This window comes from Eptatretus burgeri, chromosome 17 (assembly GCF_056783735.1).
Source record: "Eptatretus burgeri isolate ZD-2024b chromosome 17, Ebu_testis_v1, whole genome shotgun sequence".
NCBI lineage: Eukaryota > Metazoa > Chordata > Myxini > Myxiniformes > Myxinidae > Eptatretus > Eptatretus burgeri.
In genome coordinates, this window is record NC_140977.1 from 55,689,373 (window position 1) to 55,704,361 (window position 14,989).

General features: G+C 43.0%; 2 protein-coding genes across 9 annotated transcripts in view; one reads left to right on the plus strand and one right to left on the minus strand.

Moving 5' to 3' along the window:
- The window catches only part of LOC147010166 (uncharacterized), a 99,097-nt gene that overhangs the window by 71,360 nt on the left and 12,748 nt on the right, over positions 1–14,989 (plus strand). For all 7 annotated transcript variants that reach the window (XM_085862510.1, XM_085862511.1, XM_085862514.1 and 4 more), the window contains 8 exons: positions 2,485–2,510; positions 2,838–2,876; positions 4,733–4,871; positions 4,983–5,124; positions 5,995–6,140; positions 6,334–6,511; positions 12,295–12,344; positions 12,431–12,479. In XM_085862510.1, coding sequence (XP_085718636.1) covers positions 2,485–2,510; positions 2,838–2,876; positions 4,733–4,871; positions 4,983–5,124; positions 5,995–6,140; positions 6,334–6,511; positions 12,295–12,344; positions 12,431–12,479 — 769 coding nt within the window. The remainder of the gene's footprint in view (positions 1–2,484; positions 2,511–2,837; positions 2,877–4,732; positions 4,872–4,982; positions 5,125–5,994; positions 6,141–6,333; positions 6,512–12,294; positions 12,345–12,430; positions 12,480–14,989) is intronic.
- Positions 6,063–13,426, minus strand: LOC147010169 (uncharacterized). 2 transcript variants are annotated; one of them, XR_015052947.1, is made up of 2 exons: positions 13,294–13,426; positions 6,063–6,184 (listed from the first exon to the last, which is right to left on the minus strand). XR_015052947.1 is itself a non-coding variant. In XM_085862518.1 (2 exons), exon 2 carries the CDS (start codon positions 9,468–9,470, stop codon positions 8,157–8,159), a length of 1,314 nt encoding a protein of 437 aa, XP_085718644.1. In that variant the 5' UTR covers positions 9,471–10,259; positions 13,294–13,406; the 3' UTR covers positions 6,865–8,156. The 2 variants fall into 2 exon arrangements, 1 of the variants encoding a protein (XP_085718644.1); XM_085862518.1 differs by lacking the exon at positions 6,063–6,184 and adding an exon at positions 6,865–10,259 and having other exon boundaries at positions 13,294–13,406.

Here is a 14,989-nt window from a genome sequence, read left to right on the forward strand (position 1 = left end):
AGACACCCGATGAATCTTATTAGATTCAGTTAGGTTCCAATTGTGTGTGGAGTCAGGCCAGTTGTGCAGTGAGCCAATGGGTGGAAGACGCAGCTCGTCTAATTAGGTGTGCTGGCCTTTGGCTGTGTTATATGTCTTTTGGGTCTTAAGGGGTCTTGTCTCCCATGTAAAAAAAAAAAAAAAAAGATATGGTTCTTCAGGGTCTTTAAAGGCCTTTAAAGGTGGTGGATGAAAATACCCTTTGGACAATCCCCGGATCTGACTTGGGCTGTGTGCCAAATTTGGTGGTTCAGTCCAGCGGTCCTTGCAAAAAATCCGAGCAGACAGACAGACAGACAGACAGACAGACAGACAGACAGACAGACAGACAGACAGACAGACAGACAGACAGACAGACAGACAGACAGACAGACAGACAGACAGACAGACAGACGTCCGGTGAATATTATTTATTGGATGATGCAAAGATGAACTGATTAGATTTTGGCATAAAGAGGTCAAAGGTCAGAGGCCATAATGAGGTAAAAATGTGATATTTGAGAACAGCTCAAGGGATTTAAATCAAACTTGGTACAAGTGTGCATAATGATGTAATAATGTGGGGGGGGGGAGGCATGTCGATGGACCATCGTGACGTTGAAGAGTACCCTTCTCGTTTGTTTTGTTTGAGGAAACTCGTTCACGTGACCTTGGATTCAAATGTTAAATGAATTTGTTGCCAAATTATTATTCAGGTTATTACATCGTGCTGTTCGAGGAATCTATTTATCAGACAATTGCCAGATTTGTTTTTCCATTCCGTGCACACCGAGTTGTCAAGTTGACGTGCCACGTTCGCCACGTGCCCATTGCATTGTGAATCGCAATAAGGTGAGGTATTTAATCTCGGTTTTAAAATTATTATTAATGACTGTACTCACACGATCATTTGTCAATGATAATCCCTTCATGATGCAAATTTATAAAGGTCGTGATTTCATTCCTCCTGCCATTTACAAACTGCCTCCTTTTGCCCCAATACGTGTCTTCATCAAGAGAAACTGGCTCTGTAGTCCAGTCAAGGTGTTCGGTGTAAAATGCAAATGTGAAATTTGTCCACTTTACATCCATCGAGCCGACACTGTTCGGACAAACCCCCATCGGTTTCTCTGCTTTACATCCATCGAGCCGACACTGTTCGGACAAACCCCCATCGGTTTCTCTGCTTTACATCCATCGAGCCGACACTGCTTGATGGATGTAAAGTGGAGAAACCGAGGGAGTTTGTCCGAGCAGACACTGCTCGGACAAACGCCCTCAGTTTGTCCACTGTACATCCATCAAGCCAACTGCTCGGACAAAGGCCCTCGTTTTCAGCTCCACATCTGGTATTGCTTCCACGACTTGGGAACCCGGTTGTGCAGCCATATTGTGCAGACTCCATTATATTTATCTACTCACACAGACCGACTCCAGCGTTGACAGTTGAGAATTCCTCGGTATGGCCCTCAGTTTGTTTGTATTACTTGATCAAGGCCTGTGGAAAATCAGGTGTGTATGTGTGCCTGTGTGTGTGTGACCAAGAGAGTGAGACCATGAGACCATGATCAGTTGTGCATTAAGGTAACGTCTACATTTTACCAAAGCAAAGAAGGCAATTGTTGTTCCTAACTCTGCACCCCACACCCTTGATGGCAATATCTCCCCCGGAAAAGGAGCCACGGGCCTCCTCCCCGAATCCCTCATACTCACTGAACTATCTTCTCGACAACTACCTGAGCGGTACGGACCAAATTGGGTACAATGCATCAGGACAGTAAGGTCTCACGGGCTTGTACTCCCCATCTGGATCTGCTTATTTAAAGAGGGTTAAAGGGGGGTTTTACCCCAAATATTGGCCTTTCATTCAAAAATCTTCTTCTCAGAAACCGACAACCGGATCCAGACCAAACTGGCCATGCGGCATCGTGACCATGCCCTAACCCTTAAGTTGTGCCCCCCATGGCCGTATCTCTCGGGGAAAGGGGGCCATGGACCAAATTTGGAACGCTGTATCAGAACAGTAAGGTCTTATGGGGTTGTGCTCCCCATCCAGATCTGCCCCCTATAATAGGCTAAAAAAGGGGGGTTTCGCCTCATATTTAGTTAATTTATTTTAAAACCTCATGAACTGACGGCCAGATGCACACCAGACTCTTCATGAAACACAAAGACCATGCCATTAAATTAAGTTGTGCTCCCCATGACTGCACCACTTCAGGAATGGGGGCCGTAGCCCCTTCTCCCTACTCCTTCATTTTCACCCCGCCTGTTGGGGAAATAACTGTCAGTCCCCCATGGGGCTATTTTCTTTTGTCTTTTCAATCCCCTCTTCTTCTTATTCATCATCCCCCTCCCCCCTCCTCCACTCCCTGATATTTGGGTAATAGGTAGGTGGCCTCAAAGATAATTGAATAGCATCACATGACTTGCCATTCCACACTCATGAGGGTGCTCTGCTTCTAGATGGAGCTGGTGACGGAGACTGATCGGTGAGTTCCTCAGCTTTGTCCTTGAGTTCGTAATGTAACAGTTGTATGTTTTTATTTTTCATTTATGAACACTTGTGGCACCGAGTTATTGAGTCGTGTGGAGGGTAGATTGAGAGAAGTGGTGAAAAGAGGGAGGGAGCAGGTGGTGGTGGGGAGGGGATAGAGGAAAGCGAAGTTGGAGGAGGTTTGTGAAAATTTCACTTTGTGTGTGTCGCTGGACCTACATAGTATGTGTCAGCCTCAAGGCAGTGTTTAGTTTACGCAAACTGTAAGAACTTGAGGAAGAATGCTTTGATTAATTAGCGTGTATTTACTACTCTCCACCAGGATTCTTGAGAAACTCAAAGCAAATAAAGACATTGCAAGGTAAAGTTTTTTTTGGGGGTGGGGGGGGATGTTATTTTATTTTTCTTAAGCTACTTCAACTACTTTTGTAATTTTAGTAAAGTAATTTAACCCGTTTTATGCTGGGAATTGACTGATTTGTGATTTGGAACAAAGGCCTTGTCTGCCTGCTCACTGCCGGTTGCGTTACGGTTTGCGTTACAAACTGTCATGGCCAAAATTATTGACACCCATGCACTTTCTTTCAAGTAATGCACCATTTCTTCCAGAAAATTGTTGAAATTAAAAGATCATTTGTTTGGTTTGAAGAGGAACAAAACAAAAAAAAGCTGAAATTTTTTTTTATTAAAGCTTAGCTTATTCCACACAGAAATCCGAAAATATCCTGCACAATAATATTGGCACTTTTTAGAAATTGTGAGAAATAATTAGATTTCAACCAAGTGATTCCCATTTACTTTGGAATTGAACTCACGTGTGTTGAATTGCAGGTGCCTGCAACATAAAAATCACTAATTTTTTTATGAGAAAATGAGTCATTCTGCTGTTTTGTGTCACTGTTTGTTCCGCAATGAGCATGGAGAAAAGAAAGAAAACCAGAGAATTGTCTGAGGAGGTCAAATGCAAGATTGTAGCCAAACATGGACAATCTCAAGGCTACAATTCCATCTCCAGCGACCTTGATGTTCCTGTGTCCTCCGTACGCCATGCTATCAGGAAGTTCAAGGCCCATGGCACTGCAGCCACCCTCCCTGGACGTGGCAGCAGGAGAAAATTTGATCGAAGATTGCAGCGAAGGATTGTTCGAGTGATGGAGAAAGCACCTTGATGAACTGTCAAACAGGTTCAAGCTGACCTTCAGACACAAGGTACGACAATTTCAACTCGCACCATCCGTTACCAACTCAATGAAAGGGGATTCTTTTGTTGGAGACCCATGAGGTTCTATGGTGGGAGACCCCACTGCTGAGAGAGAGACATAAGAAAGCCCGACTGGAGTTTGCCAAAACACACCTGAACAAGACAAAATCCTTCTGGGAGAATGTCCTGTGGATAGATGAGACCAAATTAGAGCTTTTTGGTGAAGTACATGATCTCTATGTTTACAGAAAACAAGCCTTCAAAGAAAAGAACACCTTCCATACAGTCAAACATGGAGGAGGTTCAGTGATGTTTTGGGGTTGCTGTACTGCCTCTGGCACTGGGTGCCTTGAATGTGTGCATGGCATCATGAAATCAGGAGATTACCAAGGAGGAATTTTGGAGCACAGTGTTCAACCCAGTGTCAGAAAGCTGGGTCTCCGTCGAAGGTCATGGGTCTTGCAGCAGAACGATCACCCCAAACACACTTCAAAAAAACACCCAGGAATGGTTCAAGACAAAACATGGGACTGTTCTGAAGTGGCCAGCAATGAGTCCTGATCGAAATCCCATTGAACACCTGTGGGGAGATCTGAAAACAGCAGTTGGGAGAAGGCATCCTTCAAATCCTGGAGAACTGGAGCAGTTTAGACAAGAAGAGTGGGTCAAACTGCCAGTAGAGAGGTGTAGGAAACTCATTCATGGATATAGGAAGCGCTTGACTGCAGGTATTAGGGTGTTAATAATTTTATCAATGCCATTTATTTTTATTTTCTGATTTAAAAGTATTTATTAAGTTCTGAATCAAAAACAAAGGTTCTGTAATATTAACAGTGAAATAAAGAACTGTGGAGACAAAATACTTTTCATTTCAACTTATTTTTCGAGAAAATTGTGAGTTATTTGAAAAAAGTGCACAAGGGTGCCAATATTTTTGACCACGACTGTATATGTACACACACAAAAGCCCAACAATCGATGATTGCTTGTGACTTCCTCCTCTCCATCTCTTTCAGGAGGCTGGAGCGATTCCCCAAATATAACCGTGTGCTAGCTTACTATTACCTGTACAAGGGTATGCGGACACAGGAAAAGGATAACCCACTGATAGCAGAGGCTGCAGAGAAGGCTGGTGTCACGTACCAGCACGCTTACGTAAGTTAAATGGTCAGGCTGTTTGTTTTTTGGAAGACTAAATGGTTATAGAAGCTAACTGGCCATGAATATAATTTTTTATCCTTTTATTTGCATCAACCTCTTGCACAGAACTTCATTGGGAATTTCCGGAGAGCGACGGGAGGTTCCAAGGTGCGTGGAGCACGGCTTGGCATGACCTGTGTGTCCGGCGTGACTGGCTCTGTGGACAAGGGTGTGGAGCAGCTGCACGGATGCAGGAAACGCAGAAAAGGTAAAACGATTGAGCTCATTTGAAGGCAGCAGAGACCAGTTGATGATTTGATTAAAAAAAAAATCCCTCCTCCTCGCCATCACCCCATCCTCACGAGATTGGCTCTGCTCCCCCTCCCCACCCCACCCATTTGTGTATTGCTTTTATTCTGTATACTAGCAGATAACCCTGTTCCACTGTGCTGTGTTGTAAGGGAATTTGTTCCCAATAGAGTAGAATATTTTGGGAGTTTGCTGGGAATGTCCTCGGTCTATGCCTCCTCTCTGATACCCCCCCTTCCCCAACTCCCTGTCCTCTCCCGCCTCTTTCTTATTCAAGTTCTCAACCCCACCTCACTCCCTCCAAAGCCTCAACCCCCCCCTTCGCAACTCTATCCGTTGTCTGCTCCCTCCCCCCACTCCAATTCTCTGTCCTCCCATTTCCCCTTTCCTCTTTAAGTCCTTCACCCCAAGTCAGTATGATAGTAACAAACTGTTAAGACTGCTCATGGTTCTCTGTGAAGTAAATCAACCGAAAGGTAATTAATTATACATTGACATAATTGACGAAATAGTTTGTGGCTAGAAATATATATATATTTTTAAAACTTCCGGTAGGTGTGTGAATCAACAACACTGAGCCAATGCACCACCAGTGTGCACAACAAAATGCACATTTCTCAAATTTGCATGAATATCGATATTTGTAAACCTCCGCATGCAATGTCTTGACCCAAGAGCTCTTAAATGAGGTATCATCTCGCATTATACGTGCTGTGGTAACGATGTTTACCCCGTTCAGACACAATTGCTCAACTTACACTTACATAGGTGTGTCGAATAGATATTTCAGGTCAATTTCATGCCTGCCTGTGCTTTGCTGTGTGTGTAGGTGGCACGATGTTGGGCTGGAGCCCCCAAGCCTCACCTGCACAGGCATTGGGAACTGTCGGTTATCCGGGTGGTGACAGAACGGGCGATGACTCTGCAGATTCATTTGGCATAATCCGACAAAATCTGCAGCGGATCCAGCAATTGGTGTGTGCACAGCACTTTCACAGTTCACTGTTTTCAATGTAAAACTGCAGATCAGACACAAGGGTCCAGGCTCAATCTCACATTTAATTATGTCCATTCAAAACGTTCGCTTTCTCCACCATTCAGTGTAACATCCATTCCACACTTCTCAACCATTTTGTGTAATTTACATTCTGCACTCCCGTTCCTTCAGATGGAGGATAACCAACGTTATGGCTGTGAGGGTCTCGCCATGGCGTTCTGTTTCCAACCGAGCACGGCTCACACGCAGGAGCCTCTTTTGTGGGTGCTCGGCTCACCAGAGGGGAAGAGCTTGCTTGCAGAACATCGCATCGGCGACTATGTCGCCCTGCTATGGAGAGCCAAGCGTAGTGCGTAATAGCCGACACCTATGCACGATGGTCTTTATGTGTGGTTGGTTCGCTGGCTTGGAGATCTCGGGAGCATTTGGATTAATTGGCAATGCCGTTGGGTTGGTGCATGAAGGATGAGGAGTTGTACTATCGAGGCATTCACCATTGCGCTATCATGGTGCAAATGTTGTACGAGTTATTTTATTCACTCCATCATTCATTCAGAATTCTTCCTGATTTGAAGAACCATTGCAAGTCCAAAGACGTTACTGTTTTATGGACAAAAAGTAAATGTTTCAACTTCGCAGGATGCAAGGTGCAGCAAGGATCTGTGTTCGATGTAGAACAAGAGCGCAAATTGATTTGCAATACATGTCCTATACCGGTCCCAATGAATGTTTGGGAGATAAAATTTTATTTGTGTTTTACGCATGCTCTAGCCGATACCAGAACCAAAATGAAGAAAATGAAAGTCTCATGCACCGTGTTTGGGTCCATTCAGCAAAATAAAAGGAAAATCGGTTTTTATTTTTTGTACACAAGAAACCAAAAAAAACGTCCAGGATAACAAACTGGAGACAAAAATTCGTTTGCTTTAACGCACGCTCAAGCCGAAGCTGGAACCAAAATTAAGAAGAAGAAACTCTAACCCACCGTGTTTCGTTTGTTCTAGGCTGTTTTTCACCCACGAGTTCATATTAAAAAGTAACCCGATGTACATACATGAAGCAAAAACGTGCACATATATCTGGGGCATTCCATGTCAAGTGTACACACCCTCCTGACACTAATACCTCATTTTCTCCCCATATGTTGGTCATTTATTCACTTGGGTGAAAAAACTCAAAATACCAACTTTTAGACCTGTGGGCCCATCGGGGCCCATTTTAGGGGCCCCCAAATTTGGGTGCCCCCTGCTGCCCCACAATCTTCCAGAGGCCATGTCACAGGTTGTAGTGGTCCGATTTGGATGATCTTGGTATCAAAATGCTCTTAAAAGCGAGATCTTTCGAATCACGTAAAGTAAAATCATTCCGAAACAGTAATGCAAAAAGTTATAGTTTGGGGCGCCCTTTGACCTTGGGCCCCAGCCAAACCGATTATCCCGATTTTTTTTTTTTTAGTGTGAGAATACCCCTTCATATAGTCCAACACCTCAGCATAAATGAAAATGGGATCTCAATGGGTTCAATGTGATGATGGTTTTATTGTTCGGGGACTCGGGTGCTGGACACACAATACGCCACAATACATAGCACAATATTTGAACACAAGATTTCCAATACACTATATCAGTATATTGTACATAAATTTTCCACATGCACATGCAGGAACTGGAAGCGATACTAGTATGAGTAAGAGTTTTTCCTCGCCAAATAGTCAAGATTTTTTGCCAAACAATGTTTTATTTGACAGCTGTGTTTCTTTTTTACTGATTGTGTAAGTTCTACCTGAAGCAGTTTTTGGTTCTACGGAAAGAAGTATATCAGAAATGTCTAAAATGCAGTGATCTTCTATGTCAGGAAAAAAGAAACTATTTTCAGGCCCGTTTGGATGAAGAAAATTCACTTTCACTTCATGAGTGTCCTGAAAGGCTTCCATGATGCAGGCAAGCCACCATTTTCCATCATAGTGCACTGTGACATAACCTGAGAGTTTCCCGTTAAAAGTTGGTAGATTTTGAAATAGCTGACTCGATACGGTGTTCCTCGCTAAGGCTGAATTTGCGTACTTGAAGAGCAGTTTCAGAAATAGGGATGAAGGCATGAAGTTTTTGAGTTCCAGCTATGGTTTTGGCAGTTTTCAACCTTTCTTCCAGATTTCGTTCTTCCTCGTCATACATCTCTTGGATCCCGTAACCGAACTTCATTTCATTCAAACCATTTTCAGCAAAGGCGAAAAGATCTTTTGGAGAAATAATTTGACTGTCGTAAGGTCTACGCAGGCTCTCACGTGTTGCTTCTCGTTTGACTGTACCTCCCACGCCATCTGAAGGGCCCTTGCCATGACTTGTGGCAAAAAAATGCCATTCTGCGTCAATACCATACTCTAATTTGTGATGACATAGGTTTATGAAGGCTTTGCAATTCTTATATTGGCCAGCATAACCGTCTGAGAAATAGTAAAGTTTATTTACATTTCCAAAGCTAGATTTTAAGTGTTCAATGAGCATTCTTTGGAAGAGGTGGACTGAGACAACGTCGTGAGTATTGCATTCTGATATAATCGTGAACGAATCATGGTTTAATTTGCCATCGTCCGATTTGAAATAGTAAACCCAGGGGTGAATTGTCGCTTGAGAGCAGTTCCAATGGAATCCTTGGGCCGCATCCTGTACGACAAACGAATAGTTCTCTGAGAAGTCTGCAATAATGACAAATTCTCCTTCACCGATTTCGTCTTTCTTATTTTTCAGAAACTGAGATTGGGCCTTGGCAATGAAGTCGTGTCTCACTAATTTCACCGCGCGTTCACAGAATTTATTATTGAATTCTTCCAAAGGCAGGACCATGGAGCTCAGTTCAGATCTGTTGGTGGATGTCCACCATTTAAACTGAATTTCATCAATATCCTCAAGTTCATAAGCACTCAGGAGCTCGGTTTTGAAGTCTTCAATTGATGGGCAACTTTCACAAGTTCTGAAATAACATGCCGGTTGTGCTGGGTTACAAACTATGCGTGCTATCACATGATGATAGCTAGGAAGTTCGTCTATCTGTGGCATTTTGAAACCAAACATCATGAGTTTCACATTTTGATGTATCGTACATACACATACACTGTGTGTACCACCTGAACTCGCCAGGACACACTCCGAGGGACGGAGCATGGCGAACTTTGCGAATCCAACTTTCAAGCCAGGGTTCTCCTCTGAATTTCTGAAACAGTTCTTGAGATTGTTTAGTACCAGGCGCTTTTGAATTTTGTCTTTTCCATGTTCATTCCTGACCACCACACAGTCCTTTTTCCCCGGCATTATTCGGCTGACTTCATCACTTTGGTAAAATTCGGATACGTCAGGCTTCGGGATTTCACTTCGTCAGGCAATATTTTACCCTGTTTGGGATTTGGAGACGATAGCATACCATTTTCTTTCTCTAAAAATCTGACTTGCACAGCCATTCTTTGGGAGCAACTGAATTCACTCATCATCCCTCTGATGCTCATATTCCAAGCAAATATTGTCAGTATACGTATTTGCTCTGAACGGCTCGAAACAACGTATTTTTCTTTCAGGCTTTTGATCACCTCTGGCATGCAGTTTTCATCACATTTTGACGCTGTATTTTGTGTTTTTTTCCGCAGTGCTTGGTCCAGCAGCGAGTTCTAATTTCTTTCGCACAGAATTTTCCACTTTACTTCGCTTTTCAGGAACGTACCCTGGGTTCCTTTCCGCCTTTCGTTTGTCGAATGGGCTTTCGCCTATCATCGATAACGACTGGTTTAATAGGTCAACTTCTGCTTCTCACTCAAAAACCTCCTCCTCCTCATCTGTCGAAATAGATTCTGCAATTCCTTCGATAGTACCTTCTGATGATAATTTCGAACTGGTCGAAGATGATTCTTCAATACGCTCTGGTGACAACTGAGTTTTTTTTCCGCACGAAGTACAAAGTCTGTCATCTTTTTTTCACTTTTGAAGAAAATTTCATCAACATATCATTTGACACATTGTGAAGATCTTTTCGTTGTTTCGTTTTATGGCAGCTGAACGGATCGCAACAGTATTTTCGGAACTCCTTTCGGTCTTCAGTCGCCATGCTTACTGCAAAATATGCAAAAACAGAGATTAGCCCATTTATAACTTAATTCGATGATTGTTATACAAAAAATGTACACTTAAAAATCAATTGACATAATAGGCAGAATAATTTTTCGCAAATGATGCAATATATATATATGTATGTATATGTGTATGTATGTATATGTGTATGTATATATATGTGCATGTATATATATATATGTATATGTATATGTATATGTATATGTATATATGTATGTATATATATATATATATATATATGTATATGTATATGTATATGTATATATGTATGTATATATATATATATATATATATGTATATGTATGTATGTATATATATATATATATATATGTATGTATATATTATCCCTGTGTCGTAAGAGGCGACCAGGGTTGCGTCAGGAAGGGCATCCGGCGTAAAACATGTGCCAAATCACTATGCGGATCATACGGGTGATCCGCTGTGGCGACCCCAATCGGGAGCAGCCGAAAGAAGAAGAAGAAGAAGAAGATATATATATATATATATATATATATATATATATATATATATATATATATATATATATATATGTATGTATGTATGTATGTATGTATGTATATGTATATATATATATATATATATATATATATATATATATATATATATATATATATATATATATAGATATCTTCTCTTTTCGGCTGCTCCCGTTAGGGGTCGCCACAGCGGATCATCCGTATGATCCGCATAGTGATTTGGCACATGTTTTATGCCGGATGCCCTTCCTGACACAACCCTGGTCGCCTCTTACGACACAGGGATATGGTACACCTATTTTAACCGGGGTATACACCGGCCCAGTACACTGTTACTCATTTCGCCGACCTCGGAAGGATGACAGGCTGAGTCAAACCCCTGGTGTATTAATTCAGTGGCCCAACGGGGCTTGAACTTAGGACCTTTTGGATCCCAAGCCGCTGCCCTTACCACTGCGCCAACACACCAGGCTTCTATGTGTGTGTATATATATGTCTGTATATATATATATATATATATATATATATATATATATATATATATATATATATATATATATATATTAGTCCAGAGATGATAATTGTCAATTTCAGACATAAAGTCGCCTGCCAGCAGGTGACGTCATTGGAACGATGACTGCAAACGTCGCCCAATGTCGAATCAAGTATTAGTGATATGTGGACCCCGAACAATAAAACCATCATCACACTTGAACCCATTGAGATCCCATTTTCATTTATGCTGAGGTGTTTGAGTATATGAAGGGGTATTCTCACACAAAAAAAATCGGGATCATCCGTTTGGCTAAGGGCGGGGGCCCAAGGTCAAAGGGCGCCCCAAACTATAACTTTTTGAATTACTGTTTCGGAGTGATTTTACTTTACGCAATTCGAAAGATCTCGCTTTTACGAGCATTTTGATACCAAGATCATCCAAATCGAACCACTACATCCTGTGATCTGGCCACTGGAAGATTGTGTGTCAACTGGGGGTGCCCAAATTTGGGGGGGGGCCCTAAAATGGCCCCCCAGGTCTGAAAATTGACAGTTTTACCATGGATACAAACACTTGCACAAAAAAAGTGAAATCTGAGACGGTGTCAAAATTTCACTGAAAAAATGTGTACACTTGACATGGAACGCCCCATCTATAAATATATGAAATACATAGTGGTTATATACCTGGGATCATTCCAATTGCACTGTACCATAGACGAATACCCAGGCGTAAGTCCTGAGGCCTGTCGATCGGTGCTGCTTTATAACCCAATGTACATACATCGAGCAAAAATGTCATTTAAAATCGGCGATTGTGAAGCTGCACCTCTTCAATGGGGTTTTCGCTGTCCATGATTGCCTGGACTTTTTCACAAAATGGCATAAATTTGTCAATCTTGCTTTTAGGCCTTACAGACCCTGAAAGTTTAAATTGATGATTGGTTTCCCATGCTGTCCATTGTGTCATGAGATGATGGCGTTATGTTAGTGTTACTTTAACGGTGTGCTGTTGGCTTGTGCAGTCAGAGATGTTGAAATCAAGAAGATGGAGTCGAATGCTGACAATTCCAAGGTAATGACTCCTCCTTGTGGTTTAACCAGATTTGCTGTTGGAAAGTTTATTTTGCACCACAAAGTGTTTCCTCCATCGGTTTGCAGGTGCTGGATGAACTCGGCCAATGGGACGAAGCCGAGAAGGACAGCACAGGTAGCAGGAGTGGGGTGGGGGCTATTTTTTGTGTCATTGTCACCTGTAGTCAATTGAATGCATTAAATGTGGAAATGGATTGCCTTAGCACTTGGAGTTCAAAGTGATGTGCTGAAAAGCCACCATTGAAGTGATTCATTCATTCCACTCAGGAAGGATTAAATGCCTGGTTTTGATGCTCATTTTACGTGTTCACGATGGGTGTTATAATTATTGTACAAATTAGAGACTTTCAGTAATGCAAGATGGACCAAGAGGAAGGATGAGTGTACGGTATATACATTTTAAAAAAAATGCATTTAGATATATATTCTTACTAATTTCACAAAATTATATGTTGGTCTTTTTCTTTCTCGTGTCACATCATTGGCTGAGGACATGGCTGTACTGCTGATGCAATGACCTCTGTATATTAGAGAAGGAATTTGTTTAAGCAATTGGTTCACTTTGACTCTGTCTGTCCACAAAGTCAGTTTATAATTAAGCAATTACTTAATTTGAATTGAATGTTGTATTTGTAACAAATAGGAAAACGAACCTGCAGTTTAGCAGTACTTTGGCTCTGAATTTGGCCCGATCACACATGCACAGAAAGTTGACATAATTTTTTTTTACCTCTGCCAATGAAGGTTTTTTTTTAACCTCTACCAATTTACATTTCCAATCTGGCTTCCAAAGCCAGTCACTGACTGGGCATCCTCCGTCGTGTAAAGTCCTTCCTTGGCACACTTCAGCTCCTGACCACATACGAAGCTTTGTCCACAGCCTGATGGAGTACTGCTCTCCCGTCTGGGCTGGTGCTCCTGCTTCTCACCTTTCTCGGCTCCACGCTGTGGAAACCAAGGCATTTAGGATAGTTTGTATCTCCCACGATGAGGCTGAGTCTTTGGGTCTCTCACCGCAGGCAGGTCGGTGGTCTTTGTCTTCTACTGTCTCCTCTCTGGCCTCGCTCCCCCTGCACTGTCTGAGATATGTCCCCCCCCCCCCCCATTTTTTTGCAGGGAGCTCAAGGTCCTTCTGGAAAAAAAAAAACAAAATCATGAATCACTGCTCGCCTTAACTCTTTCATTCCTCTTTTTTCCTGCTGCTGGAACAAAAACACCCACACGCTCTTCAATCCCACTCTTCCCTCCAGGTCTTCAAAATAGCTGTTCACCACCATCTTATCTTCCCCCATCCAAAACCATGATCTGTTCTACCCCCGCTAATCCACCCCAAACCCAACTCCTTCAAATTCCCTACTTTCCTTCCTGAAAGTCCCTGCACCCTAACATCTTGTTTACCGTGTACCCCGTCCCATCCCTCTCCCTTCCACAGATCGAATGTCTCTGTTTCATACTCTTTTTTTTCCTTCCCTCTCCTCCTCCCTCTTATCTCCTGCTCCCCTTGTATATTCTGTGTGTTAGCTCTCACCCCACCCTATAAATGCTTCCCCCTCACCTCACCCTCTAATACCTTCCTTTCACACCCCACACACTCAAAACTTCCCATGTACTCAACGCCTCCCCCGCACTCAAAGCCTCCCCCGCACCCCACGCACGCAAGGCTTCCCCCACACCATGTTCACTCAAACCGTCTGGCGCACCTAGTTCATGCAAACCTTCCCCCGCACTTCGTTCACGCAAACCTTCCGCCGCACTTCGTTCACGCAGGCTTTCCCCCTCACCTCGTTCACGCAAATCTTCCCCCGCACCCCACTCACTCAAACCTTCCCCCTCACCCCACCACCCCCAAAGCCTCACCTTGCACCCGTAAAGCCTCCCCCCATCCAGCACCATCCCAATGCCTTCTCCCCCTTTCTCGAACTGTATGAACCTCAAACATCCGAGATCTCCGCTCTAACCTGACAGATATCTCAATCCAGGCAGCTACCTATAAACCAGACATCTGTTTAACAGAATGCTTCCTCCCACAGGACGTTTGCAACTCCTTAATGTGTCACTGGTCATTGTCTCCTGAACCACACCCTAGTGGGGGAGTTGCACTTTACATCAAGAAATCAATTTCCCACTCTCCATGTACTGATCTTACACCTCCCAACCCCCAGGAATACCTCTGGCTGCGACTTCCCCTCTACTCCCACCTCCTGCTTGTCTGTGTTGTTCTGTCCTAATAGTGACAAGTCCATCGATATCTCTCTCAGACAACGTTGACAAACTTTGAACCATCCCAACTCTCTCTTCCTCATCCGTGGTGATTTCAATTATCACCATGTGACTTTACTGGGTGTTGTTACTGGGTACCTCTCTCACCAGCCATGGCCCTTCAGCAAAGGACTTGTGTGACTCCATGGGACTGACTCGATTTGTAAACGTTCCAACCTGGATTTCTCCAAATAGCAAATCCTCCCTTCTGGATTTGGTGATGACTAACTTTCCCACAAATGTCTTGCTCTTCCTCTGCTGCAATTGGTTCGTCTGATCATATGCTTGTGAAAGCCAACATCTCTGGCTATTCTCAGAGAGCTGCTTCATCTCTCTCTCTCTCTCTCTCTCTCTCTCTCTCTCTCT